Raw genomic sequence first — 17,683 nt, 5'->3', positions numbered from 1 at the left:
CTGGGGGCAGAGGTAGGAGTCAGGCCACCTTTGGGGTCACCCCATCCAGGGTTCCCCAAGGGCCACTCCAATGGCACGGAATCCACCCTGCCTCCCCGCTACCCCCAACTAAGGCCCAGGGAGGGGAGGAAGGAGCTGAAGGCTGCTGGATCCTCTGACCCTCCGCCCCCTCCCACGCCAGGCCTGGCACGGCGTCCGCCATGGGGCCTGCAGCGAGGAACCCCGGGCGGACTCCGGGGAGGGGCACCAACCCCACCCCCACCTCCCAGGGTCCAGTGTCCCCTGGGCTCCAGAGAGGCTGCTTTGTCCCGTTCCTGAGGCCCGTGCAGATGACGGGGGAGAGAAATGCGTTCATCCATCCTTCATCACTCACTCTTCAGCAGGCATTTGTGGAGCGCCCGCTGTCTGCCAGGTGCTGGGGAGATGGTGTCAACCGGAGACGGACCCGCCGACCTCAGGGAGGTGACCAGTGGAAAGGCAACGCAATTTAAAACGTTTTAAAAAGGTAAAAGGAAACAAGTGAAACTAAGTTTGATAATGTAGTTTAACCCAATATTTCCAAAATATTCACGTTTAATCAATATCAAATTATTTGTGGGATACTCTACGTTCTCTTTCATGCCAAGTCCTGGAACCCCGCCAACAGGACGCCAGGTTTGGACTCGCTACGTTTCAAGTACTCAGCTGTCTCGAGTGGCTATTGGCCGTCGTACTGGACAGGCCGGCCCTGGAGGGGACAGAGGAGCATGTGACACAGTCAGTGAGAGGCTGACGGCAAAGATCAAGCAGGGAGGGGCGCAGGAGCGGGGGGGTGCAGTTCTCAGTATGGTAGTCAGGGGAGGCCTCGCCTTGGAGCGGGGTGACTTGACCTGCAGGAGGAGAGGGGTGGCCAGGCGGCCATCTGGGGAAGAACCCGCCAGGCAGAGGGAAGGGCAGGTCCAAAGGCCCTGAGGAGATGTGCTCCAGGAGCACAGGAGGCCTGCGTGCAGGGTTGGAGGGGAGTGGGGGCACCGGCCGGGGCGGGGGTGCCGGGGTCCTGCGGGTTCCTATACGGACTCACAGACTTCGATTTTTATTTGCAATTCTCCTGCAGGTCCTGGCTCAGACACACCCTCCGCCAGGAAGCCTTCCTGACCCCCCAACTGGGTGGGGTGCCTCCTCGGGGCTCCCACAGCCCCCTGGGATTTCCTCTCCCACAGTCTGCGCCGTGCCGGGCTGTAGCCGTGTTTCTGGGTGTTGTGGGTCCGTCTCCTGCATGCGGCCCTGAGCACCGGCCTGGGGAAATGGCGAGAAGGGATGGGGTTCGCCACTTTTTAAAAAATAAACTTTTTATTGAAATATAAAGCACACACAGAGAAGGGCCCAGATCATAAGTGTACAGCTGGATGAATTTTCACAAACTGAGCTCTCCAGAAGCCCCCCTCATGTCCCCTCCAAGTCCCCACCCCTCAAGGGTGACCACTGTCCTGACCTCTGATACGACGGATGTGCCCAGGATGCCGTTAGGCTCTTGGAAGCGGAAGGCACACGTGCACTCTTGTGTGTGTCTTCCCCCGACTCTGAGTCTATGAAAGTCCCTCACATGGGAGGCGATGCTTTGTTCTCTGCTGTGTGCCTCTCCATCACGTGCACACACCAGTTTTTCCGTCCTCCTGTCCAGAGCTCCTGGGCTGTCCAGTCGTTGGCTATTGTGAATAAAGCTGCTATGGACACTCTCGTCAAGTCTTTTTGGGGACATGTGTCTTCATTTTTCGTTTCTCTGGGGCGACAAGTGGGGAGTGGGGTTGCTGGATCGCGGTGGTATGAGCACATGTTCAGTTTTTCTAGATACAGCCGGGGCTCTCCGAACGGCCACCGGGCACTCCCACCCGCCGTCGGGAACGGTCACTGCATCCTCGCCAGCAGTGGGCGTCACTGTTTGTTTGCAGGAGGAGGAGGGAAAGCGAGCACCAGCACTTATTGAGCACTCACTGTTTGCAAGGCACCGATGCATCCATCATTGTCTCCCCTTCTTACGTCTGAGGACAAGGCGCCACAGGAGACGCTGCTGGCTCAGGGTCACACAAGAGTCCAGCGGGTCATCTGACTCTTAACACTCATCACCTAACCACTGCCCAGCCAGCCCCACTGGAGGGAGGAAGACGCTACCTAGTTTCTGACCTGCCCTATCTTCCCCAGGGGCTTCCAGACCCCACCCCAGAGGAGAATCCGACCCCACCAGCTCCCCAGGCACCTGGAAGCCCCCTCATGCAGCCAAGCCGAGTCAGGGATACCCATGAGAAGGGATTAATTCAGATACGTATCTCAAGGCCCCACCTTGCAACCACGACTCAACGGGCCAGGGGTGGGGGGCCCAGGAACTGGCGAGTTTAACAAGCGTCCGGGGGCAAGCTGACCTGCAGCCCTTTCGAGAGTCCTGGTGAGGCTGATGGGGGCCAAGGGAGGGATTCGAGCCGGGGAAGGACTGGATGAGGAGAGAGACCCCTGGGCATTAGCCTCTAGAGTGAAAGCTCTGGAGCCCGAATTCCTGGGCTCAAATCCCAGCTCTCTTACTATCCACTGACTAACCTCACAGAGCCACAGTTTCTCCATCTGCAAAATGGGTTGGCACTAAAGGTGCCCAGCCTCACCTGGCTGGTCTGGCTGTGAGGACAGGCATCCTGGAAGTGGAATTCAGGGCATCAAGGAAGGGGTGCCAGGGGTGCCAGAGAAATGCAGACGATGGCGAGATCCCCAGGAGGCCTTCCCGGAGGTGCTTGAGCTGAGAGTGGGCTGGGAAGGGAGGAGGCCGGGTGGGTGGTGACTGGAGTATGTTGAGGGGTCTTCACCTTCCCGGGGGTGGGCTGCCTGGCAGGTCCCTGGGCGTTGATGGCTGTGGGCCCAGGATCGAAGACCTGGCTCTGCTCTCTTCTTGCTCAGTGACCTTGAGCCAGTCACACGCCCCTCAGGACCTCAGTTTCTTTAAAGGAGGATGATGATCCTGCTCCTGAGTGCGGTGTGAAGGAGCAAGGAGGAGACGTGGACTCAGGTGGACAGGGTTTAAGTCCCATATCCACACGCGTGTGTCCTTGGGCCAGTGTCTTCATCTCTCAGAGCCCCCTCTTCCTCATCAAAGGCTGGGAGTCTTGGAAGGAAAGCAGTGCCCACAGGCACAGAACCTCCATCACTGCCTCCCCAGGGGTGGGGTCACAGCTCAGGGATCCCCTTGCCGGCCCAGACCCCAGGGTCAATCCAGGGGGATTGACCACCCAAAGAATGTTGAAATCAGATCAGAGGTCAGAGGATCCAACCCCTCTCCCATTGCCCAGATGGGAAAACTGAGGGCCAGAGAGGCGCTATGGTTTGTCCAAGGCCACACAGTGTGCCCCTGGTGGCACCAAGGCAAGAACCCAGGCCTCCTGACTCTCACAGCTTTGTGCCTTGGTTTCTCCCATCCATGCACTGAGCTGGGGGGGAAGGGGGGTGGCACTGAGGCTTCACGTGGCCAGGAGTGTACTGTGGGAACATCCCAGTGTGGGACTGGGGAGTGGAGGGGGCGTCTCTGGCATGCCTAGGTTGGGCATCAGCCACCCATGGATTACGCAGGAGTCTGTTATCTGCCAGGCCTGTCTCAAGGCTGCCATTGTCCCAGAGCCAGGAAAATGATGGGTGATGGGATTAGGGCCGACGATAAAGGTCAAGGAGACGGCCCTGGCATCCGGGCCAAGGCGAGCGAGGGCCCTTGCTCCCCCGCTCCCTCCTCTGCAGCCTGGACCTGGGCCAGGCTGGGACAGGGCCGACCTGCTGGCCCCACAGGCTCTGGGAGCACTGGCCTCCTGACCAGGCTCTGAACACACCGCACCATGCCAGACACCTGTGTGTGCCCAGACACGGACTACCACCCTCCCAGACCCGCCCAGACCTCCACGTGCAAAGACACACCCCCACAGAGACAAAGACATTCTGACAGACCATGCACAGCACACGGACACATGGACACATGGCCGCCACCCCAACAATTTCCAGGGCTGGAGCACCAGCTGATCACGGGAGGCCCCAATGCACGTGTTCTTTTTTCAAAGTTAGAGATGATTTTTTTTAACGTTCTAGCAAATGACATTGATTTTCAGGGTCCCCTTAGAATACATTTATTTTAAATGTATTTCCAACTTTACTATGTTTAACATACATTTGTTTTTATTTATTTATTTTTAACCGAAATCGATTTGTCGTATAATCTTGTGTAAATTTAAGGTGTACAACATTTACTTTTAAAAGGAGTTGATTTAAAGAATCGTAGCGGCGTCAATCCCAGGACAGGTGACGGGGCAGATACCACAAACATCAGGAGCCGGTCCTCACACGAATTCGTCTGGAGACGTGGGAACACCCTCGGCACGGACTGCACATGCTTGAACATGGGCACACGCAGACACACGCAGACATGGATGGACCACGGGTCTCCTCACACACAACCCTCCACAACTGGACACTCCCATCCACACAGACTCCCCAGGCTGCCCGGATCCACGGGCTGTGTACACACTGACGCGTGCTTGAAAACACACATGATCTTGCACTGCCTTCACCCCCGCCCCGACTCCAGCACAGACCCTCCTGCTCACCTCTCTCTCAGCCTCAGACACTCACCATGGCTTCCATTTACTGAGCACTTTCGGGGTGCGCAGCGCTGTGCCAAGCACTCTCCATGATTTGATTCCTTTAATCCTCACGACAACTCTGCTGAGTTGGTACTGTCGTCATTCCCATCTTACAGATGTGGAAACTGAGGCTCAGAGAGGTGAAATGACTTGCCCAGGGCACACAGCAGCAAGGAGGCAAAGCCAGGATTTGAACCCAGGCAGACTGGCTCCAGAGCCGGAATTCCAAGCCCAGCTCTGCCTCCTGACTTGTCGGGTGGCCTGGGGCCTATTGTTCCACTTCTCTGAGCCCCAGTCTCCTCACCTGTGAAATGGGGACAGTCCTCACCTCCCTCAACTATTGTGAGGATTGAAGGGAGTGACTCGGGCAGAACTCCTGGGAGGGCCCCGAGCTTCTAGAGGCTGCCTGTGAAAAGGGGCATCCCTGAGATACCAAGGTTAGGGGCAAGCAGTTAAGGTCGGGGTGGGGGTGCCTGCCATCTGCTAAACTGTGTGACCTTGGGCAAGGGAGTTGACCTCCCTGGGCCTCAATTTCCTCATCTGTAAAGCAGGGATGGCAAAGTTTGCCCTCCCCTCATGGGGTTATTGTGTGGATAAAATGAGATGGTGCAAGTAAAGCCCTGAGCAGGGCATTCAGCAGGTGCTCAATTTGTGCTTAAGCCTGCCCCCAAGACTGTGACCAGCTTCCCTCAGACCCAAGCTGGTCTTAGACCCAAATCCCACCAAAAGGGAAGAAAAGCCACATGTCGATTTGCTACAAATTAAGAGCTCGAAGCATCAGGTGTTTGTAAGGGCCTGTCTCCTGTTTATTGCCAAGGCCCCAGCCAGGCCGGCCAGCTCACTCCTTATCAAAGGAAGCAGCTGCAGTGGGAGAGGGCCGGGCCCCCCAGCTCCAGTCGGGGCTCCTCCACAGGGCGCAGACAGTTGGTGGTGTGCAGGCAGCGGGCAGGCGAATCCTGCCCGGTCAGTCCAGCTTCAAGTCCAACACCAGGGCGTTCTGGCAGGAAGCAAAGGGCCAGGTGGTGGTACGGGGAGCAATGACAGGGGTCACGCAGGTGCAGGATGGCATGGAACGGGCCGTGGCCAGGAAGTGGAAACCAGCATGGTGTTTAAGAGCAAAGGATGAACTAGACTCGCCTGGTGACCCTTCACCTCTCTGAGCCTCAGTTTTCTCGATCGTCAAGAGGGGGCAAGCACCCTACCTCCCAGAGTGGAGAGATCAAGTGAGAAAAATGCACCGTTCGTGCTCCAAGCGCAATGCCTGGCATGCAATATAAACCTGATACTTATTGAGCACTTACTGCATGCCTTCAGGTGAGTTGTCTCAGTGAATTGTCACCACAGCTCTCTGGGGTGGACACCCATATCAGCATCCCCATTTTAAGCAACAGAAAAAAGAGGCGCAGAGAAAGGTGAACTAATTTGCAGGGAAGGAAAGGAACAGAATTCCAGTTTCCCCCTGGGGAGCCCCTGGCCAAGGGGAGCCTGGGTTCTGAGCAGCAGGGTCTTCTCAAGGGATTGGCAGGTTGTACTGATGGCCTCTGCCCTGCTCAGCCCTGCTCCCTCCCGGATGAGAAAGGCAGGCTTTTACTCATCATTCATTGGCTGAAAGCATTGACCGACATGTTCTTCCCCAGCTGCCTTCCTCACCTCTACTATGTCCAGCTCTGCCAGGTTGTAATTCATGTCCAGAATGTCCGGAAGCGGGAGGCCGACTTGGAGCGCATCTGAGAAACACACTAGGGGTCATTTCAGCCTGACTGCTCTGCAATTGATTAAGGAGCAGCTGCCGGGAGCCCAGTAGTGGGAAATAGTGCAGTGATTGACTTGTGATGTCTGCCAGCTGCACAGGCATAGAGCGTATGAGCCATCATCATGTATTTCTATCCCAGGCCTGGGTCAAGATCTGACTCATGGTGTGTGTGTGGGGGCAGGAGCCAAGAGTCTCAAATTGTGGGAGGGGCCTTTGTACTCAGGGAGGTGACATTAAGACTACATTATCCTCCACGATTCAGCAATGACCATTGACTCCCTTTTAGCCTCTTCCACCAGGGTCAGGGGAGGGGCTTGAGGCCACCCAGGTGGTAGCCCATCCTGCTTAGAGTGCTTCTTGGCACCAGCAAAATCAAAGCCTGCTGGAGCCCTCACCATTGATGACTGGGATGTAGGCTTCTCGGAGATAATCTGTGATGAAGCCCGTCAGTTCCTTCTCCTGGCGGAAAGAGGGAAAGAGAAGAAACACCCACATCACATCATTCAATTCAGTTCAACAGGTTTTTTCACTCCATCTGGGCCCAGGGACCACAGGCGTGAATTAGAGACATCATACAATCTGTCCACCCAGCATCGAAACCGGGCCGGACACTGTCTGACTACAGACCGATGGCCTTCACCTCCTAGTCCTTGTTCGAACGGCACGTGGGCCTCGGCTCGTGTGCAGGCACAGAGGAATTCAGGAGACGCTGAGTGGCCTCTGGACCCCGTTCCTGTTCCTACAGAAAACTCAGTAGCTTCAATCAGTCATTCATTGACTGCCTCTCTGTACCTCAGTTTCCCCATCCCGGAAAGCGAATATAATAGCACCTACTCACACGGATTCAATGAGTTTGAGTACAGCGCACAGCACTGAGTAAGTGCTCAGTAAGTGCTATGTTGCTGTTATTATTAGCACCTACAAGGTCAGTTTCTGTGTTGGACCCTTAGGCTACAGAGACTGATAAAAATGACCGCTGGGCCAACCCAGCCAGCTCAGGCTGCTGCTGTGCACTGTTTTTGTTTTTGTTTTAAAGATCGGTGCCTGAGCTAACATCTGTTGCCAAGCTTTTTCTCCTTCTTCTTCTTCTTCTCTTTCTCCCCAAAGCCCCCCGTCCATAGTTGTATATTCTAGTTGTAGGTCCTTCTGGATTTGCTACTTGGGGTGCTGCCTCAGCATGGCCTGATGAGCGATGCCATGTCTGTGCCCAGGATCCAAACCGCTGAAACCCTGGGCGGCTGAAGTGGAACACACAAACTTAACCACTCGGCCACAGGACCGGCCTCCTGCATTGCTTTAAAAATCAATCCAGGGAGATGTTCAGATTCTATCCAGAAAAGGAAACAGACCCAGAGAGGCTAAGTGACCTTCCCAAGGTCACACAGCAAGTCAGAAACCCCAAGCCCCACAATGACCTTCTCTGTTCATTCTGCCCCCATTTCCAGGCCTTTCCCTGAAGTCTCAAGGGAGAGGAGGCCCCCTCTTGCCCTCAAGCCAGACCAGGCAGAAGCACTTGGGACACTTACATTGAAGGTGCCAATCGATGAGGACACCCGGGACAGGCTCAGCAATCTGCGTGGGGAAAGAAACCAGAAGCAGGGAAGGCAGTCAGAGCCACTGTCCTGAGCCTAGAGAAAGGGGGGTCTCAAACCCCTCCTACCCCTCCCTGAGGCAGAAGTCCCCTCTATAGCCTTCAGACCAGGTGCTCATAAGCCTCTGCTTGCATGCTACCTGTGATGGGGCACTCACCACCTTTCATTACAGCCCATTTTTCTTCCCACAGCTCAAATCACTGCCTCCTCTCATTGGTGCTGACTCTTCCCCCTGGGACCCTCAGCCATGTCTATTGCTCCTGCCCCAGGCCCAGTATGCAGAGGTTTGTGGCCCAACTAGTCAGTCCCAGATACTTACAGGACACAAAATTGGGGTCCCTCACCCGGCCCCCTCCCCTGCACAGCCTCCAGAAGGCACTGATACATGTTGGCACCAGAACAGGCCATGTGATGGTCATCTCGTGGCCCTATCTTCCCAACAGTTATTCTCTATTCCAGTAACAGACCCTCCATGTTCCATTCCTCCATTTTCCAAGGCATTCAGGTGGGGCTGAACCCAGAGCCCCCTGGGCGAGCACGGGACCCAGGCCTGACCAACCAGAGCATCCTACCTCCGGAGTCACAGGGATTAGCTCGGGGCTGGTCACGTGACCATGCTAGACCAGAGGGAACCTGCCTTGGTGATTCTGTTAGTACTGCTGGACAAGAGGCCTCTCTTGTTGTCGGGGTCACTTCACCACCACCTGGGGAGAGGCTGCCTGACAATTTAGCCAACAAAGTGGACAGCACAGGCCAAGGAAGGAGGGAGGCACATTTTTGAGGACTTTGCACACCTAGATCCAGCCATGCTTGACAGCAGTCCACCCCTAGAGTTTCAATTCTACGAGCCAAAAGATTCCCTTTGAGGCTCAAGCCAGTTACCGGTGGAACTGTTTCTTGTAAGTGAAAGAATCCTGGCCTAATATGAGTTAGATCAAAGATGAAGGCAAATACAAAAATTAATGAGCAACTGAATATAAAACTAGGATGCTGAAGTGGGATAATGAATAGAATGTGTACAACCAGTACCTCACCCACTGACAGAGATCTATGAATGTCAGCTGTTATTAGTATAAGGAAAGGCTTCCTGGAGGAGGTGGCATTTGAGGCAGGCGCTGACTGGCAGGGGCATTTGGATGGTATGGACAGAAGCCTATGAATGGAAAAGTGGACATGGGCTCATGATCAGACTCACTGTGCAAGAGCCTAGAGGAATGGTGGGAGCAGCGGTGGGAAAATTTGAGAAGGGCCTTGAGTGCCAGGCTAAGGAGGAAAGATCATGCAGACAATGGGGAGCCATTGAGAGTTCTAGAATAGCAATAGTGACCAGAGCAGCCTGACAGTGTGAGCCATGCTGGATGGACCAGCGGGAGATCCAGGAGCAGAAGACTGAGTGGTATTGGTAAGGCCATGCAGGGGTACAAGCATGCCGGCGTGGGCGGCAGACACCCACCTGTCCAGGGAGGTGGCCATCTGCAGCCGGTCCTCACGGACTGAGTACTGGACTTTGAGGTTGAAGTGCTGGCGTGGAAGGAAACAGAGAGAAGGCACTGGGTCCCCCATCAAGGCTGGTAAAACCAAGGGCTTTACCACCTTCCCAGCACCTCCACCACTGCCAAGACACAAGGGTCTTCCTCTCTGCCCGTCCTACCTTCAGGAACTGAACCCAGCAGTCTCCCCAAACCTGCAGCCCAGGCTCCACATCTCCCCTGTATCTGGCCCAGGACAGCCCTCTCAAAACTACCTGGCACGTTCGTGGGTCCCTGCACATACTGTGTTACTGCTCCAGGCTTTTGCACATCCTGTGACCTCTGCTTGGAGTGCCCTCCATCACCAGCCTTCCCAGCATCAACCCTTTCCCTAGTCAGCTCCTGCTCAACCTTCAAAACATAACTCAGGCATCACCTCCTCTGGGAAGTCCTCTAAGATTTCCTCAAACTAGATTTGGAATCTCTGTAGGCTCCCACAGTCCCCAAGGTGAGCCCTTCTCTGCCCTTATAGATGCTAATAAATGTCGGAGGGAGGAGGAAAGAAGAGAGACAAGGAGGAGGGAAGAGAGAGAAAGAAAGGACTAAACTACTGACCCCCATTTTGTTGATCTTTCTAGCCATTCAAAGGTTCAATGGCAGAGCCAAGGCTCAGACATCAGGTGACAGTGCCCGGGAGGTTAGGATCATCCAGTTGGGATTAAGTAAGAACCCTTCACTCCGTTACTTGGCTATCAACAGAAATCCCACCCTCCAGCCTTGACTATCCACGACATTAGGCCTAAACAGGGAACAGATTCCACTCACAGCTTCCAAGAGAAAGATAGACACGGGAGCCCTGCCCCGCCGCCGAGCAGCGAGCATCTCCAGGGTGCCGTGGAGGAGCAGCAGGCTCTTGCCCATCTTCATGGTGACCTTGGGAGGCTTGTTTATCCTGATCTGGGTCACCAAGGGCTTCGGCTTGGGATAGGCCTCAGCCACCTACAGAAACCAGGAAACTGCCCTCAGGGCCAGCCTCAGACTGGTGGCTTCCACTGAACCCAGGAGTCCATCAGGAAGGAGGTGATTTTGACCCTGGACACGGGAAGCACAACATGCAAAGGCTGGGATGTGTCTATCGGGAAATAAAAGAAACAAAACAATCTGTCTCTTTCTATATTGGACATGGAGAGTGTAAAAGCTGAGCCGTTTCTATGCTGGGCCCGAAGAGTCTTTATGGAGAAGTCGGATGACTCCACATTGGACACGGCAGACGTGGCACTGAAAAGCTGCCTCCTGAAGCCCTGTCCCTTGATGGCAGAACAGGGCAGGGCATGGTGACACGGGGAGTGGGGTGCTCACTTCAGGAATGAAGCCAGCCAGTGTCTTGGTGGTTTGTGGGGGCAGCTCTCCAATCTACAAAATAAAAGCCAAGGTTAGGATTACGGAGGCCTTCCTTGGCCCATCCTGACAAACACCTCTGACTTAACAAGGTGTGCCCTCCGAGGTCCCCTTCATCAAAACACTTAGCACTCTGTGATTAAGTAGCTAGTGAGGTCCTGGGTAGCCCAGACTGTGACTTACATGTTCCAATGACCCTTGCTCTAAGCACAAGGTCAAATGCTAAGAAAACGTCGTTAGATGAAAAAGCGAGCAGATAGATGGGAGAATGGGTGGATGTGATGGGTGAGATGGGGGTGGGTAGATGGATTCATGGATAGATAGACAGATGGGGAAAATGGATAAATAGATAAGTGAGGGAATGGATGGGTGAATGGATGGATGAGTGTTCATGTAAGAGAATGAATAATAGATGGGCAGGTGAATCAGTGGGTGGAGGGATGAAAGGAATGATGGATGGGAGGATGGGTGGATGGGGAGATGGTGGAATGGTCTGATAAATGGATGGGAGAATGGATGATGAATGGATTGGTGAGTGGGAGGATCAACGGGAAAGTACACAGATGGCTGGTAGGTGCATAGATGGGAGGATGAATGGATGGATCAGTGGGGATGGATGGATGGATAGGTGGATGGATGAGTGGATGAGTACATGCGTAGTAGGATGGATAACGGAGAGTTGGGTGGGTAGATGGGTGGGGAGATGAATGTTTGGATGGTAAATGACAGATGCATAGATTCATTCACTCAGTAGTATCAGGTCCTGTTCTAGGCATGGATGATATGAAGGGATGAATGGATGCTAGCTGGAAAGATAGAGTCTAGGGCATAAATATCTGGTAGCGAGACAGATGGGTGGGTGGATGATGATTAGATAAAAAAGAAGATGGATGAATGGCCGATGTATGAGAGTTGTAGGCTGATGAATAAATAGCCGGTTGTACGGACAGTTGCGTGGGTGGATGAGTAGATGGTAGTTCCATGGACAGAGAGATGGTGGATGGTGGGGGGAACTGATGATCCTGGGATCTCCCAGTCCTACTGTTGCCCACAACCCCAGGATAATTCTCAGAATGGACACACGGGACAAGGACTGTCATTACAGGGGGAAGATGCAGATGGGGGGAAGGGGACCCTGGGCAGCTCACCATCCTATCCCGGACAGTCACATCAAAGGACTTCTGCAGAAGGGCAAGCTCTGCTGTGAGGAAGGCGGCCGAGAGCAGCAGCTGCGAGGAGCCTGTAGCGTAGTCCTTGGGGAACTCAAGCACCTCCCTGGCGTCAGCAAGCTGGATGGCGTTACCCTCCTGTTGCTGCACCACAGGCTGTGGGACAGCCGGGAGACGGACACTCAGCCTTGGCCATGAAGGCCTGTAGCTGGGGTGAGCCTCAGTCCTCCAAACGAATGGTGCTGAAAGCAGCCCCGAGCCGGCAAGTCCTTAGACGTTAGAGCTGGAGCCCTCAGGCTACCGTGGCTCAACCCTCCCCGGGTGCAGATGGGCAGACAGAGGCCAGAGGGAGTCAGCCACTAAACCACTGGTGGTTCCTCCCAGGATTGCTTAAGTAACCTCAGTTGATTTGCCTCTGGCTGGTTGAGCTCTCATTTAGGCAGAGAGTGTTTTCTGTTTTATTCTCAGGAGAAAGAGGTAAGTGGAAAATAAGGGGGCCTGCGAGAACCACGTCAGAGAAAGACTTTCCAGGGAGATGACTTCCTGGGATTTTTCTTCCCATTCCTGGAAGATGCATCTCTCTTAGTCACACGGGGTTCTGGAGACCTAGGTGAGGACCCAACTCTGTCACCAACTGATGGGACCCCACCCAGCCCTGCCTCCCCGCTGGGCCTCACTGTTCCCCTGTGCAATGGTGCGGTACGACGGAGCCCCTCACTGGGAGAAGCAGACAGCCTTGGGAGAAGGTGTGAGAGTGGAATTGGCAGTCCTGGAAACCAGCTCAGGACTCAGGGTTCACGTTGACAGCAGAAGAGCGAGGGTACCCCAGTGTCAGGGCATATTCCAATGGTGGGCCTGGTCTCCTGGCACCTGAGGGCCCCCCCCTCCATTGCCGCAGTCCTGCCACCTGCCTTGGCCAGAGAAGCCCCCACCACTCAGGTTGGTGAGCCTGAGACCCCAGCCCCCTGGTGGCCCCCTGGTGCTTACGCTGAAGTCCACTTGGATGTAGTTGGCTGTGGCGGTTGGGATGGACGTCAGGACATATTTGACAGTGCCCATCTGGCCCACAGGCATGGCAGCTGTGCAAAGAGAAGTTTCCACTCAGAGAGGCGCCAACTCAGGGGTATCCTGGAGAAGTCAGCATCAACCAGATGCCACCAGAGTCCGGCCTGGGTGCCAGGAAACCTGGCCCTCTGTGTGACCCAAGGCGAGTTACTTAGCAGTGATCCCCCAGCAAAGGAAGGAGCCAGGTATCACCACCTTCAGGAATACTACTCAAGGGGCAAGGTTTGTGGATGAGCCCAGAATGGCTGCTGTCCTTTGAGTCTGGGAGCGACGGACAGAACATTGGAAGGAGGGCTGGGAGGCAAGGACTCCAGAGTCCCTCAGGGCCTCAGGCTTCCCATCTGGACAGTAAGGAGATGGCCAGACACCACGACGTCAGACACCCTCTATTCGCAAGGCTGGGCTGGGCGCAGGCACTTGAATGGGGAATGGGGCATCAAAGTCCGGCCGCCCTGATGTCCCCGTGTGGGAGCGAGGCACGGCCAGGGCTACACTCACCATTCAGGTTGGCCCACTTCCTGTTCACATACACCAGGACTGCGTCGATGGCTGGACACATCTAGAAGCAGAGAAGGCGCTGGACGGAGGGGGCCCCTGCACGGAGGACCTCACTCCTCGCAGCTGAACATACTCCACGGGGAGTCCCCAGAGCCCTGGCGGGACAGGGACTGGATGGGAAACTGAGGCCACAAGTCACATGGGAAGTCACTGGTGGAGCCTGGACCAGAACCCAACTCTCCTGACCACAGCCAACAAAACCAGTGAGCACTCGTTCCCCAAGGACTGGTGGTCTTGGCAGGGTTGGCACTCTGGTATACACAGCCTGCCATGTCCTCCTCCATGCACACAGCAGACATCACTAGCTGATCACGGCACTTTCTCCCACTGAGCCAGCCACAGCCTCAGAATCCCCCTCAGCCTCTGTCGGTGCATCAGGGTCAGGACCCGAGATAAAATGCACCTACCGGCCCTGGTCTAAGCGCTGCCACAGACGGGGTGGAAGCTTGCCCCGGGCACTCACCAGGTCAGGGAGAACCTTGTGTAGGGTGCTGTCCAGGAACTTGTTGACCACCTTAGGCAGCATGCTAGACACAGAGGACGGGGACAGGGGCACAGATGGCAGGAAGTCAGGCACAGGACGTGCGGGACACGGTTAAGGAAGTGCAGTAGCTCAGGAAGTGGAATGCTGGGTGGGTGGCAACGTGGATCCAGCCCTCCTCCCCAGCCACAGAGCCCCTTACTTGCTGGGCAGGTTGGTCTTCACACTGACCAGGATGACCTCACAGCCCTCGCTCTTGAAGGTGGGGAGGCCTGTCTCCTCATCCTGCAGAAGTCGGTTGGTGGCTGTGATATTCAGGACCACGATGATCTCCATGTTCCCACCCATGAAGCTGGAGGAGGGGGCGGGCAGGTGTCATGGGCATCTCTGTCTCCTCCTTGCCCACAATCTCAGCAGCTCTGAGAGAGGGAAAGGATGGGGGACCACCCCACAGGACAGAACGGGGGGTGGGATCTGTCCAAGGTCACACAACCAGCATTTCCTCTCCCCTCTTGCTTCAGTGGACTCCTATACATCCTTCAAAACCCTACTCAGCTGTCATCTCCCAAAAGTCTTTTCTGAACCCCCACCACCACCCTGCCAATGCTTCTTTTGTCCTTGGCCAATCCCTCAGTCTGTGATCCTCTGCACTCAGGTCTGATTCCCATCAAAGGTGGGACCCAAGTTTGCATCAGCTCAGACCACAGCACCCAGGTGGTATACAGTAGGTACTCAATACATGTGCATGTAAGGGTGAGACAAGGAGGCCATTCTCCTTCCCTTGTCCCCTCCCCTGCCATACTCACCTCTTGCCAGTGATGGTCATGCCTGTGGACACACACTGGAAGATGCCCACCCCAGGTATGAAGCTCAGTGCGATGACAGGCAGCTTCACGTCCTTCACCTTCAGGCTGGGACAGGACAGGCATGCGCAGCAATGAGAACCAGACAGCAAGACCCAGGCCCTCAGCCTGCTCCTCCACCACCTTGCTGGCGGCCCTGGGTAAGCTTCTCATCCCATGTCATGGGGATAAGTCTGCCTTGTGGGATCATCATGAGACACAAACAGAAGGCTGGACATAATCCAGTTTGTACACAGAAAGCACTCATCATGTGTGAATTGGGACATCTGGCTTAATGTGTGACGTTGGGCAGCTCCTTTCCCTTCCATGGGCCTCAGTTTCCCCATTGGCAGAATGGGGAGGTTTGCTTAGATTAAAGTTTCTCACCAGTGGCACTGTTGAGATTTTGGGCAAGATCATTGTTCGTTGTGGGGGGTTGTCCTGTGCACTGTAGGATGTTTAGTAGCATCCCTGGCCTCTACCCCCTAGTGGCACTAGATGCATCTCCCCTTCCCTCCCCTCCCTGGCAAGTCGTGACAACCAGAAATGTCTCCAGACATTGCCAAATGTCCCTTGGAGACAAAATCACCCCTGGTTGAGAACCACCAGTTGAGAGCCAGGATAACAAAGATGTGGCACATCCACCTCCACCTGCTTATCCTGAGCTCTTGGCAGACATTGCTAATGGATCACAGTCCTATTTTCTGCTCCGTTCAGCGAGTGCCCCAGAACGCTACTAATCCAGGCAGCCCCTACCAATCAATCCCAGAGGACTCTTGCCACGGAACCAATTTGCCCCTCTCATTAGCTGATTACTGATACCTTGCCAGCTCTGCCATTTGAGGATTTCTCATTCAACTTCATATGCATTCAGTGAGCTCCTGCTGTATGTAGGGGGTTGGAGTCTGACTTTTCAACCTCACAGCCTCCTCCCAATGACCCTGGTCACAACAGGACAGGAATTGTCCCCAGTGGGTGACCAAGGAGACAGAGGCCCAGGCAGGAGCAGTGACCTGCCCAAGGTGACACAGTGAGCCAGCAGTAAGGCACGACAGAGGCCCCACCTCCTGCACAAGCTCCCCCTCCTGCCTTCTCAGGTCCCAGCACAGCATCGCCGCCACCCTCTGCCCTCACTGCCACCCCCAACCCCTCCCCTGCTCACTTAGTGAGGCCCTTGATGGGTTTCACCCCTGGCCGTTTCTTGCCCGCCTCAGCTGCCATCTTCTCCAGGATATGACTCTCATCCATGGCACTCTGGACCTCTAGAAAGGGGGAGGGGTCCGGAGAGACCCTCAGCTGGGCTACCCACTCCCTCTCTGCCCTGGGCCACTGTCTCGGGCATCCCAGGCCCACACCACTTATAAGTGGCACCACTATCTGCCCCACAGTCACTGTGCCCCACCCTGGGCTGGGTGATCTGGGGACTCAGAGATGAGTCATGCCCAGCTCTGCCCTCCTCCAGCCTCATGGGGGAGACAGAATCACCAGCAATGACAGTAACAAATGACAAGAGCCATAATAAGCGCAGGCAGCTAGAGGAACCACATGAGGGACTTGGGCCAGGAAAGGAAGAGCTGGGAAGGCTTCCAGGAGGAGGTGACATATCAGTTGGTCCTTGAGGGAAGAGTAAGAATTTTCACCAGGAAGCAAATGGATAAAGGGGGCCACTCAGGGCAGAGAGCACAGCAGGTGCAAAGGTGGGGAAGGGGGAAGAAGGCGGCATGGTGAGGGAAGAGAGGGAAACACAGCATGACCAGAGGGCGGGGACGGGCACAACCGAGAAACTGGAGCATTAGGGGGCGTATCATGGAGGCCTTGACCCCAAGCTAAAGCGTAGACTTTATCCTGTGACCCAGCCACTGTCAAACCCGGGTGACGAGAGAACTCATCTGGGAGCTTGTTAAAATGCAGATTCTGTGCCTGAAGCCAAGACGTTCTGATTCCCCGGGCCTGGAGGCCCAACCCCAGTGACAGGTGCCAGACACACCTCCATCACAGTCACAGGCTAATTCCCAGAGAGGAGACAAACACCGAGCTGACAGAGCTATCATTAGCCCCTTGCTCTGGATGTGACTTCATTTCTCTTAAAGTTGTGGAGCTCAGAAGTGGAAAATAAACGTTCCTGCAGCCCCCTCGGGGGACCTGAATCTCACGTTACATCGGATCTTGTCACGGAAGGGCTGGTCACCCTATTTTACCTTTCTTTACATTTAGCGTTTACAGGTGAGTAAACAGCAACACAGAGAAGGTAAGTGACTCGCCTGAGATCACACAGCAAATTGTTGGCCGAGCCAGGATTTGGCTCATGTCTGTCACCCCCCCACAGCCCACCTGTGTCCACCAACCCCTGCCATCAGGGTCAACAAAAGGCTCCAAGGAAACAGGATTTCCAGCTCTGCCGCCAACCTGTGGGAGGACCTTGAGCAAGTCACCCCATTTTCTCAAGAATGATAATAACGTATTGCTTATAGTTTATTTCAAGAATCATAGGATGCTCAAGGCCATGCAAACATGAGCAGTCACTGCCCACCACCCACCCCTGGCCCCCCCACCCAGCCCACCAGCTCACCGTGGTTCATGACATCCATGCCCAGCCGCAGCAGTGCCCCGGGGTCAGCTTGTGTGCGGGGCAGCAGGCCGCAGAAGCCCAGACACAGGATCCACAGCATGGCTCCACCTGTGCCGCGGGGCCTGAGTTGGGTGCAGGCCACCAGGC

At 55.1% G+C, this 17,683-nt stretch overlaps 1 protein-coding gene across 1 annotated transcript; it reads right to left on the bottom strand.

Moving 5' to 3' along the window:
* Window positions 1–5,422: 5,422 nt before the first annotated feature.
* Window positions 5,423–17,683, bottom strand: BPIFB6 (BPI fold containing family B member 6). Its single transcript, XM_008543485.2, has 15 exons — window positions 17,537–17,683; window positions 16,130–16,229; window positions 14,932–15,036; window positions 14,328–14,477; window positions 14,108–14,171; window positions 13,585–13,645; window positions 13,009–13,100; window positions 12,001–12,177; window positions 10,814–10,867; window positions 10,280–10,453; window positions 9,439–9,506; window positions 7,920–7,965; window positions 6,789–6,852; window positions 6,291–6,367; window positions 5,423–5,637 (listed from the first exon to the last, which is right to left on the bottom strand). The coding sequence occupies exons 1-15, from the start codon at window positions 17,634–17,636 to the stop codon at window positions 5,605–5,607; spliced, it is 1,365 nt and encodes a 454-aa protein (XP_008541707.1). The 5' UTR covers window positions 17,637–17,683; the 3' UTR covers window positions 5,423–5,604.

Source organism: Equus przewalskii, chromosome 21 (assembly GCF_037783145.1).
Source record: "Equus przewalskii isolate Varuska chromosome 21, EquPr2, whole genome shotgun sequence".
Lineage (NCBI taxonomy): Eukaryota > Metazoa > Chordata > Mammalia > Perissodactyla > Equidae > Equus > Equus przewalskii.
Note: the sequence above shows the minus strand (reverse complement) of the source record. Positions and strands in the feature narration are given on the sequence as shown.

Coding starts and splice junctions, on each gene's coding strand:
- BPIFB6 (XM_008543485.2), bottom strand. CDS start 17,636: ATGCTGTGGATCCTGTGTCTGGGCTTCTGCGGCCTGCTGCCCCGCACA. Junction 16,230..17,536: donor CATGGATGTCATGAACCACG/GTGAGCTGGTGG, acceptor CCCCCTTTCTAG/AGGTCCAGAGTGCCATGGAT. Junction 6,853..7,919: donor CATCGATTGGCACCTTCAAT/GTAAGTGTCCCA, acceptor TCTTTCCGCCAG/GAGAAGGAACTGACGGGCTT.